The sequence below is a fragment of the Athene cunicularia genome, assembly GCF_003259725.1.
Source record: "Athene cunicularia isolate RWA chromosome 7 unlocalized genomic scaffold, athCun1 chr7_part1, whole genome shotgun sequence".
Lineage (NCBI taxonomy): Eukaryota > Metazoa > Chordata > Aves > Strigiformes > Strigidae > Athene > Athene cunicularia.
The window spans coordinates 33,787,098-33,798,925 of NW_020799107.1; the positions used below are offsets into that span (position 1 = coordinate 33,787,098).

General features: G+C 40.0%; 1 protein-coding gene across 10 annotated transcripts in view; it reads right to left on the bottom strand.

Annotated features, from left to right (window-relative positions):
- Nucleotides 1-406: 406 nt before the first annotated feature.
- Nucleotides 407-11,828, bottom strand: part of GTDC1 (glycosyltransferase like domain containing 1) — a 179,458-nt gene continuing 168,036 nt past the window's right edge. For 9 of the 10 annotated variants that reach the window (XM_026852565.1, XM_026852562.1, XM_026852557.1 and 6 more), the window contains 3 exons: nucleotides 9,701-9,771; nucleotides 8,893-8,984; nucleotides 407-1,558 (listed from right to left, as the gene is read on the bottom strand). In XM_026852565.1, the coding sequence (XP_026708366.1) occupies nucleotides 1,475-1,558; nucleotides 8,893-8,984; nucleotides 9,701-9,771 (247 nt within the window). In that variant the 3' untranslated portion in view covers nucleotides 407-1,474. Of the gene's footprint in view, nucleotides 1,559-8,892; nucleotides 8,985-9,700; nucleotides 9,772-11,828 lie in introns of those variants that run through there. The other variant, XR_003398783.1, reaches the window with a different exon arrangement.

Genomic DNA, 11,828 nt, shown 5'->3' on the forward strand with positions numbered 1-11,828 from the left:
CCACGTGCTCTCTCTTGCACTGAAAAAGGATGGTTTAGCATCTTGATGGCGTCAAAAGGCACAAAGACGTGTGTGGAGGGAAACCTGCCCGTGCCTTTCACCTGCTGTGGATGGAGCTCGGAGCTACCCTGCCTGACACAAGGGAAGCTCAAACCATAGCTGTCCACAAAGAGAGGTCTTACCAGGCTTCACGTGGTAACGCCTTACCAAGAGTCCTCCTCTTCCTTCTTCCCAGAGCAGGGTTGAAAATCTTGGAATTGTCGTAACGTTTTATTATCACTTGCAAAACAGATTCTACTTCATCAGATAAAGACACAATTGCATTCATTGACTCTGACACAAGGATATGCATAGTGATAAACATACAGATAGATGTACACACTTATACATGAATGAGATATGCTAATTAAAAATTGCAGTGGGCACTTTATTAAAAATTTATTGTACAATCTACATCTTCAAAACATTTTACATCAACAAATATAGCAGCTTGACTGCTGGAATCATAAGTGATTTATCTTTAAAAGACTGTAACTGGATGCAAAGATTCTTGATGAACTGCCGTTACATTTAAACTACTGGTTTTTATTGGAAGTATTTTGACTGTTATCTGTTTGTTCTCCATCCTTGAGAGAAATAAAACAAGTGTCTCGGCTTTCATTTTATCGGATAGATGGCACCATGTAGCATATTTCCCATGCTAGTTTGAATTACAGCTGTTTATCTTTCAGCTTTCTTTAAGATTAATTAAATGCAAATGTAACTCCACGAATCATGGGATTACCTGCCAGACCCCTTATTAATACCTTCACTTAAAAACCCCTGTGCCAGAGAGTCATTAATTTTTGGGGAAAAAAAAAAAACAAAAAAAAACAAACGTGCTAAAGCAGCCCTTTGCCTCCAAACAACCCGGAGATGGCTGCCCAATTAGTCCGGCAGCATTCGGATCCTCCTTTCAGGCCCTGTGGCCCTTTGAGGACACAATAAGGCTCCAATGATAACCTGGCAACCTAGGTAGAAACTCAGCCAAGTGTGAGCGTTTGAAGCTGCAGCTTGGCTGCCATCGTGTCGGCGAAAAGAAAGAATTCAGGCACCATGTCATCCAGTACAAAGGATAAAAACAGATTCAACCGGAAATTCAATGTGGCACCACATATGGGATACATGAGTGCGGTTACACAACAGGCCACATATTTTTTTTGAACAGTCTCCTGCATGTGATGCCGAGGACATGTGTAACCATCATAACGTCTCTAAGAATCTGTATTTAATTTGAGCTGGGGTGGTGGCAGGGATTGGAGATCTGAAGCCGCCACAGGTTTGTGGCAGATGGCTCTGTGTCAGCTATGACAAGCAGCCAGGCTCGGCTTCCTCTGCAGATTTTCTTTTCTCTCTGATCAGGTAAATATGGGCACACTCTGGAAACTTCCACAATTCTGCCTGAGGCTGCAAGTTTGTGACTTAGCCCCATCTGTCACAAATCTTCCCTCGGTTCTGCTGCGAGCAGAGACCTGAATTTACCGCCGAGCGCTGCCCAAGAAAACCCAGCCGTCTCGCCCTACGAGGAAGCAGAAGAGAAAAGCACACGAAGCCGCGTTAGATGCTGGGACACAAAAGGGACGTCTCTCGCGCGGGAAGGAGCGTGGCTCTCTGCCGAAACGCTCTGCAGCACCCGGGATTTCAGGAGGGGTGGAAGCGAGTTGGTCAGGAAATGCTTACGCAGCATTATTTGGATATTTTGGGGTTTTTTTTTTTGAAAGACAGGTAAGCTGGTCGGCAGCCCCAGGTTATTTGCTCCTGGATGAGCATCATCAAACGTCTGTCTGCATTACTGGTGGTCTTGGTGGACACGCCAAAGACTGAACACCTGCGGGGACCGCCCTGCCCCTCACACCCTCAGACACGGCAGAACCACAAACCAGCAGGAGCAAGGGCCTAATTCTCCTGCTTGACCATCGTTGGTCTGGCTTCTGGGCTTTATTTTGGAGTAACCTTGGAGAGAATAAATTCAAGTCCTTTTTTTTTTTTTTTTGAGTGATAACTCTGCAAAGGTCTGAGCATTCATTTTTTAACGGCATCATGATTCAGTCAACAGTTCCTAGATATGCAGAGATCAAAAGAAGCAAAGTTTCCACACAAAGCAAGATCTCCCCATGAAGAACAGGCAGCATAACAAGATGTAGTAGCAGTACAATATCTTTTAAGAAACAATCAACTTGTTTCTTGTGTCCTAAGATCAGAACTGAAGCAATTAATAGCTACTCTGCCATCAGTAGACTTCAGAGTTAACCTTTAGAATGGAGTAAGGACTGTTTACCCATCCATTCATTCAGACCTGCTGTTTCAGGACAGCTGGAGTTCAAGCAGACAGTACTCATTTGGCATACATTTAATGCACTTTTTTAAAAATTGAGAAGTTATGACTATTATTCAGAAAAAACCCTGGGATTTGGCAGGCAAAGACAGCAGAGTGATTTACAGAGCCAATTTGTATCGGGTCCGCTTTACTCTGTGACCCAGCTCCTTTGCTCTGTGAGTACTGGGGAAGAATCAAGGTGGGAAGCAGCTTGTAGCAATGACTTTTGGAGCTCCACTTTCAAATTCCAAGCACCTTTGGAAACCACCACCAAGACAGCGTTGGTTTACATGGACTGGTTGCACTGTCAGGCCTGAGACAGAGCTATATAATACTTCTCAGTGGCGTATTTCCCTAAACTGGCCTGTTCTAAAGTTTCATATATCAGCCTTTTGACACTCCATTCATTCTTTCTGTCTTTAAACAAAAAAACTCATCAAGTGTTCGATGTGAATCAATGCAAGACACCCTGGTGGGTACCTTGCATAGGGTGGTTCAGAACAGAATGAACAACTACAATAGTAGGAAGACAGTTTCAGGGTGTCGTTCTCAAGGCAATTTGAAAAGTTTTCATCATTTTGGCAACTTTTCTTTCCAAGTCCATCACATTTCCTTTGACCCAGTTCTCCAGCTACCATTTTGCAGCAGCTGCGGTTCATCTGACAGCTTTCATTTAATTTCTAAAACTAAAGTGGAAGCGATCTAATACTGTTATAATAAGAAGTTCAAAGTCCTGGTGTTTATGCTGAATGAAGCACACACAACTGCTTGCTTAATGAACGCTTTCTTCCTGCTCTACAAGTGCAGCCAACTGCTACGAGCTATAAACCAATATATTCCGAGAGCTGAGATCTCCTAGATACACACCTCAGAGGGCCGAGAGCAAGGTAAACCCTGGGAGGAGTTCAGGTGCAGGATGCATACATATATACATATATATATATATATATATGTCCATACTTATATATATGTCTGCACAGACATATATTATGTCTATATATGCATGGCTGGATCCCAGAATGAGCCAGCAGGCAACTTCAACAGCCTACCTGCTAGCTCACTCCTTTCACAGTGAGGATCCACAACAGCTAGCACACCTCACTCTACCGCAGCCTCTTCCAGTTCCACATGCTGCTCGAAGACCTAAAGTTGACCCAAAATGCTTAAATTGTGTCCCCACAGTCCAGCAGATCTTCCCACCTGTGCAAACCTCCTAAGCTAGCTGGATTTCATCTGCATCAGCGGCATGTATGGGAATGAAAAATGTTCGGGACTTCAGTCGAACCTGGATGCGACCCTCAGCAACTTAAACCCAACCTTATTTTGAAGCTGGTCCTGCTCTGAGCAGAGGCTGACCAGATGACCTCCAGAGGTCCCCTCCTAAATTCCTCTATGATTCTATGTTCTAAATGAGTAACCAAAGTTTTATTTCACATAAGAAATCCTTATGTCATATATATTTTACTTAGGATCCCGTGCTTAACTGACACAGAGACGGGAGAGCACGGACGCAGTATGCTGCGCTCCAGAGTTCCCAGGCTGCTGTAACCTTCCCTCTGAGAAGCAGATCTAGACCATCTCTGAAACCATCTTAAAATTATGCTCCCTGGAAACGGAGCATCTCAAGAGGCAAATATAAGTTTCCCACTTGTGCTTCCAACCTCCTTCTGACCTGCACCTAATGCTAACCAGGCAGAAGCAGAAATTCAATAGAATGCCTTCTTTTTTTCTCTGCAAACATGCTCTGCTGGAAATCTTTGTACTATTTGCACATCCTATAGAGCTCTAAATTAACTTTATCAGCTCAGGACAAAAGATCTGGAGAACACTGTAAACAAACATCTGCTCAATATACTTTCACCGTTAAAAAGTAAACAGTATGTTTGGCTCCATAAGGGAACAGGTTGAAAATGATCAGAGTACAACACATCCCATAAACTCATGGCATGGTTTGGAATACTCCATCAGCTAATGGTAACAGCAGCACAAAACCAGCTCTCAAGCATCAGAACGGTTCGAGTGACGGGCAGTAAGAATATAAACACAGAATTAACATTCACAAAGAGAGGCTGAGAAGACTGGACACCGTAAGGGTTTGACAAATGTTTATAAAATAATAAATGGTGTAGGAAAGATGAAGGGGGAGCTTCTGCTTCCAAGTGACCGACTCCAGAACAAGAAGACACTCAATGAAATGGAAGGAGGGGGGAACCCTGAGCCAACTGGAGGAAATGCTTTTAACTTCATCGGTAAATATATGATGAACCTCTTTCATATTTCTCAAGGACATGAAAGACAAGAACAGGAGTTTCCAAGGGCCTGAATGTCAAAGGGAGAACTGTTATGTACAGCCCTGCAATACTTAATACTAGAAGAAGATTATGAAAGATAATAAAAGCTCCCAGTCCAGGGTTAGGACCAATCTCTAACGCTAAAAGACAAGGAGAAGACTTCTAATACCCTATTTCTGCCTTTGGCAGCCTTCTCCCAAATCTCTGATGCTCACCACTATCGAAACCACAGTATTCAACACATGGCGTGCTGATCCAGAGTGGCAGCATCCTTATGGAAAAACAAAATTTGTCGTGGAGTTTTGCTGGGGAGTGGGTAGGGGTAAGGGCAAGAGGCATTGTCCCTGGCTCTTACACAGCCTGTACAAGAACTATGAACAACTACTGCTCCTTGCAACAGGGCTGAGTGGCTGATGGGACATCTGGCATGAGGCTCCCCCACATATTCATGTGTCCAGTGCCCCATATCTTAGGCTGAGAATGCCTCCTGCTGCTTTCCTAGCTGTGCCTAAATATTAAAGCTGGATCAGGAGCGGTTTTTCCCTTCTATGTGTTTTCCTGAAATACCAAAGATACTGCTCTATCACAAACCAGAGCAAAAAGGGAAGGAAAAAAAAAAAAAAGAAAGTTTTGTTAGAACTGCCCTATACAGCCAAATCCTGAGACTGGAAACAATTCAGATGTCTACGGTCTAACTGGGATCTTAATTTGATTTTACAGCAGTTTAATCCCTTTGAATTCAGCAGACTTCCTTCTACAGTGGTGTAAGAAAGAAAAAAAAAAAAAATCACGCCATGTGTCTTTTCATAGGCAGGTGAGCTTCTGTAGTGTGATGGAAATGAGAAGATGAATGTCAGAAAGTGGGCCAAATTCTTTTCTCCGTTAAACAAGCATGAGTGAGAGTAGGATTTTTCTGTAGGAACTGAAGCTGACAGCATGTCAACCAGCACTCATTCAGCTGGGAGGGCTGGGAGAGCTGGGAGAGATTATTTAAAGTTGTCAGCTCCTTCCATGCCTGGCTTTTGGCAACTCTTCTTGTCCCTTTCCACTGTATACTCTTTATACATGCTGTTTTAAATTAAGAAACTGAAGTGAGGGAACTGAAAGGTAAACTTCAAGAAAATAATGCAGAAACAAATGCTTTGCCCTATATATATATATATATTTTTTTTCTTTTTTAAATTTTAGAATCTACTAGACAGAGAGCTTGCAAACACTGACAGGTCCTAGGGTGTACTCTGAGGGAAATCGATGCCCTGTTGCTGTTGCTTGCTTCATTCTGGCGCTTACTTTGGCAATCACAAACCCCCAGAACCAGAGAGCTACATTTGGTTCTATAAAACTGGGGCAGAACAAATAATTGATAACAAATGAAGTTTGCTTTCCACTCATCTCAATCTTCTGCTAATAATTGGTAGAAAGCAATGTCGAAATGCAAATGAGCCAGCCCTGGGTGCTGTGAGAACACGCAGGGTGAGTAATACATCAATTGGGAAAGGTTTTCATAGGTGCTGGCATTATGGACAACTTCAAAAGTCTGTCAGGGTGAATCTGCTCCGTCGAGTTAAGGTACTGCAATTTAATGTCTTGGTCTGTGCATTTTCACGGGGGTATTCAAGGGGTCCGTCTCCCTAACTTGACTGTCCTGGTGTCATTTATCTCCCTTTTGCCCCCAACTTTGTCAGCGCAAGCACCGAGGACAACCGAAGGAATAAATTGCCTGTTTAATTGGACCGCTGTCTTAATTATTATGGATATCCTTAGTAATAAAACCCCAACAATATGTAAAAGGATAACCCAAGGTACTTCTGATGATGATTACTTCCTGATGTATGCAGCTGAATCCTCAACCAGTAAAGTACTATTTGCTTTTAAAGCATTTTTTACTTTCACGACTTCACAGCTACTTTATGAACTTCAGGCGGGGAGCATGTCAGGAAGGTTTCTGAAAGAAAAGTAGCTAGTTAGTATGCACTACTGTGCTGGGGTCCCTTTTCCATTCCACTGTCGTATTTATAATATTGTACTGATCTGGAAAAAAAATGAAAATACAGTGAAAGTGCCGCGTACCCTTCATGATTTCACTCTTTTCAGCTCCCTAAAAAGCAGCATCGTTCCAGCTATAATGACATTAACAGCACTTAGCTAAGTTAGTGTTTTTCTAGGAGGTTTTGTGGATAGTTTCCTTGCGAAAGGAAGACTTGGCATACGTGGGTGTAGGTACAAAGAGACAACTCTAACAGTATTCTCCCAGCTGATCCAAAGCTTATTAAAGACAACAGGGATCTTTTCTCTGGTGCTCACAGGTTCCGGATTAGGCTCTGCTTTACTCATTTTAAAACGATCCCCCATCCAGCTCAGCTGCTACCTGTTGCAGACGTTCAGTTCAAACACTCAGAAGATCCTAACGGGCTTTTCCTAGTGCACAAGGGGTAGGATAAACACCTTCAGCTTCTGTTTGCAAATGACTCCAAGGGTTTTTTTTCTTTTGAAAAAGAAAAATCCTTCAAGCGAATTAACGTTTTGCTTATGGGGCTCGTGCACACATTTTAAACCCATACTATTTATATCAGTATTTGCTCTGCCGTTATTTCCATTTTTAGTGCACCTTGGCTGTGCTTAGGAGCTGGGGGTCCACACGCAGAGAGAAGATCCACGTGAACTCCACTATTAGCTGAACTTGAAGCATTGGGAAATGTCAAGGTAAACGTTTAAGGACTCTTTTCCCTTTGAAGCCACCATGTATAACTATACGATACTATTGACTCAAGAAGTAATGCTGAACACTGGAAGTGTTCAGTCAGCATTTTAAACTATTATGAGCTACCTTCTGAACCATTGCCAAGTTAATAGACAATGAAAGATAATGAGCTTGAAATTGGGTGTTAAATTGCATTTTTGGTTCTCTCCTTTTTTTTCTTGAAGTTTAACTGTTTCCTGCAGGAACAACATCATCTTTGATGTATCATTATGTAAATGTCTATTTTTAGGTCAGAAAAAAAAAGTCAGGCATGGGCTAAACACTCACTCCTCCTGCTACATGTGTGCGGGAAGGGGTAGAGAGGCAGACGACACGCAGCAAGACCCAACACTTTCTGCTCCCCAGAGGGAGGAAGGTGGAGAGATGAGGTTAGGTCTGCAGGCAGCATGAGCCTCCAAATTAAGAAGGAGATTACTCGACTTGCTCATTAACAGTGTGCCTGGACGGCGACAGCCAGGCAACACTAAAAAGACCACGTTTGTATTGCACGGGTAACACGAGGAGTATTTCTATGCACTCCCAAACCTTTAAGGACTTTCAGCTGAATTCAGGGTATTTTACAACCTGAAACACCTTTGTCGTGTAGGGGTAATGTGTAGCCAACATGCCCACGGCATAGCCAAGACTGTAAAAGTCATAAAACTCTTTAAGTTTACACATCAGCGTGCAGAAAATAGCAGTTATTTTTCTAAATGCAGCGTCACGTAGTAATACCTCTTCACCGGAGTAATATAAAATCCAGTGTTTCATCTACAATCGTGTAATTAAAAAAAAAAAAAAAAAGCGTGACTCCTAGCAATATAAATACACCTCTTAAAAATGTGAAAGTCGGTCTAGCATTGAATACTTGATCAAAACTTGAATGGAAGGTCTGCCACTGAAATTGTACTTTCTCTACATAAATAACTGCCAAGAATAGGACGTGAAAAATACCAGTAAATTAGGCTTCCGAGAAACTTTTTTTTTATGTTCAACATACCTTAAAAAGCAAAGAGCGAAAATAATCGTAATTCCGAAAATAATTCAAATCATTCCGAAAGGCAGAGAAATCTTACCTGATGCCAGTCACCTGCGTTTTTTGAGGACTGAAGATTAAATTAGGATAGGAAGGTAGGCTTATCCTCATTAGTATAATTGTAGGATCTTTCTTTTATTTTCCTTTTAAACTAATGAGTTGCATTAATTCAGGTTCATTTTTATAAGCCTCTTGGGTCCAAATGTAAAGGACAGTCATTTTAGAAAACAATAAATTAAAAAAAAAAAAGCATGTAGCATGCATTAAGTGCACGTATTTCATAAGACCTAGGTTAATACAACTGGCATCTAGTTTAATTAATCCTTGTTAGTGTAACGACTAATATCCCTCCCTAGCATGTTTCCTTTAAACATTAGTATGTTAATTAAATGTTGTTTTTTTAAGGTTTTTTTTTCCCTTTGTACTTCAATATGGCATTATATCATGTCAAACTATTCTGAACAACTACCTTATAGAGATGTTTCCTTACAATATCTGGTCTCTTGCAGAAATTCTGAAGCCTTTTAAAAAGCTGTTCAGGTGTAGAATACAGATATTCAGCTGCAGGAAAAACAGATACATTTTTAATGAAACAAAAACCTCAAAGCACACACTCGATATTAGTCACTTTACTAATTAAAAATGCATATTGCTCTGTGCCGCCTCGTGTTTTACATTATTTAAGCATGATTTTATAAGGTTACCTCAGCTCACAAGGATGTTTAATGCTAAATAAGACTGTGTAGTTGTGCTGTTTAGACATCTCCTTTGGGTGATTAAAATACATTATTCTAATGTAACACAATGCATATGTGATACATTTAGTGATGAGATTTTTCAAAGAGCTGGTACTACATTAGTGTGTATCCTGTACTGCAGTTGCATACTATTAAGTATTAAATTGTTTAAATAATTTGGTGTGATTTTCAGGCCTTGGTGGTTGGTGTTTTTTTTTTTTTTTTTTTTCTGTGTATCAGAAAAATCTGCAAACCATTGCAGCATCACTGACCTTTTAACAAAAATCTATCATTACGGGTTGTGTATGCTAACAATGAAGAATGCTATTTCAAAACTTGCTTTTGTGTTATCTTAAAAGAACAGATGGCAAATATAAACTACTTCTAATGTATTAAAACACATAAAATTTTCCTTAACACTAACATGTTGGCTTGCCAAATAAACAATTGCTTTTGCTCAAGTTTATTCTCAAACTTTATACTTTCGCAGGAATCACGTTATTAAGTTTCAGCAAAAGGAATATGCAACAAAGCAGCTACCTGGGAATATCTCTGGGTACACCAAGGCTTTGGGACACAGCGGGTAACAGCCACAATATACAGCTTCGACCCTGAAGATTAGAAATAATAAATACATAAAAATAGACGTTAGTGAGAGAGAAAGTTATTTTGGTGCAAGAGCACTGAGGTTGACTACATATAGCAAGAGTGAAACATTTATTTTTTTTTTTTCCTTCAGCAGCATAATCCTTCTAAATGCCAAAGTTGCTCTTTTTAAAGAAAATTTTATTGATCATATGAATTACATAGAACAGAACAGCGAGCATATGTTTTGTTCGCTGAATAAATCAAAGCGCAGCTCTGCATTTTTTTGTTTTTTAAATACTGTTTAACACATTTTATAATCAGCAGACAGACACATGTAACAACATGGTGAAGTATGGACGGCTTTTCTTAATAATGCTGCAGAAAAACAAGGGCATACGTGCGCGTGTTTGGGTCTGTGCGTACGTATACACAGATGCACACCATCACCGTTACCTGGCAGCACAGATATTCATTCCTTAGACTTTAAGACTCCAAAGGTTACAGTTAAATATAGTCTAGGAACAACTCACAGCATGCTTTGGGCTGGGGTATGTTAGCTTATGCACATGCTTCAGATAATTTCCTTTATTTTTTGGGGGGGGACATAAACCGTTGTATTTTTTAATAACTACTGCTGAGATTCCTTTGCCAAAGTGTGCAACGCTTTGTACTTGTGTTTCTTCAAGGAACAATTTACATATCTCCTCTAACATCAAACCCAAATATTTTCTAATTGCGACACAGCGGCGCAAAGTTTTCTCGTAGCGAATCTAAAGAAAAGCTATCATCTTCATCTTCGCATTTTAATAGCTGAACGGGTTAAGGAATCAAGTTTTCAGTTGTTTTTTTTTTTTTTCACATAATGACCATTGATCTGACATAATGTCCCTCCAAAGATACAACTGTAATTTCTGTTGGCCAGAAATTACACAGTGAAATTCAAAACACTTCTTAAAATATGTTTATTTTATGAGAGTCTTTGAATTTCCTCCAACATGTTGACCATACGAGGACTTTATTTTTAACTTCAGTTTCCCTCAGTCCCCAGGAAAAAAAAAAAAAAAAATCTGAAATCTTGTCAACGTTCACCTTTTCTATTTTCAGTGACAATCCAAAAGGCTTTCACTACCCTTCATGTGCATATCGGGTTTGGTACTTTATTACAAGCACCCAGAAGGAACTCTCTTTCCTTTAGATCTACCCAGTTTTAAACAGGAAAAAAATAAAATAAAGACTAACATATTCAGCTTTCATGCTAGAAAGCTACACATATCCACAAACCCCAAAGATCCACATTTCTGTGCAAATGCTTTTGCTAAGCAATGATTGCTAGGGTTTTTTTTTTTTCCTAAACTTTTAAAATTTGTAATTTATGGTTTTTTTAAAATAACATATGCACTTCAGATTGCATTTTAAACATTAACAACAATTTCAAAGTGTACATCGTCTAGCACTATATTTTTTACCAAAGGGAAATGTTTCTGATGTGTGATTTAATTGATGATTTCAGTTCTTAAATATTGTGTCATATGTCAAAGCAAATAGATTTTTAAAGTTTTCTTTAATCTAGGAGAAAAAAAAAAAAGAGTGAAACTGTGGACATTTCAGTAATAGCTCAGATCACTAAGTTATGTTAAAATATTTGCTTTTTAATCATATCGTCTGCATGGAAAAAAAAAAAAAAAAAAGAACAGCTCCCTAAAACAAAACTGCAGGCCAAGATGCGATCTGAGTCATCATTTGAGTATGCAATTTCCCCTTATGAAAAACCTCTATTAGGATCATGAATTAGTAAAATCAGAATTTAATGCCTCTGTAGTTTGCTGGATAAAAGTTAAAATCTGGAATTCTTTCATTTGCAAATGATCTTATTTGCATAGTCATTTTTCTACCTTTCTGCACCGACGTTTACGTGCGTTTTCTGACGGGTCCTTCCGACAGTGTGGGAAGTCTTGCTCGAGACCCTACACCTTTCGGATGCCAAGACCCACAGATCAAACCCTCTTGGGTTTGATCAGACACAGACACAGGCTTTGGTCCGAAGACGGCCAGGGAAGCTTTGCAATTTCCACGCGTTTCT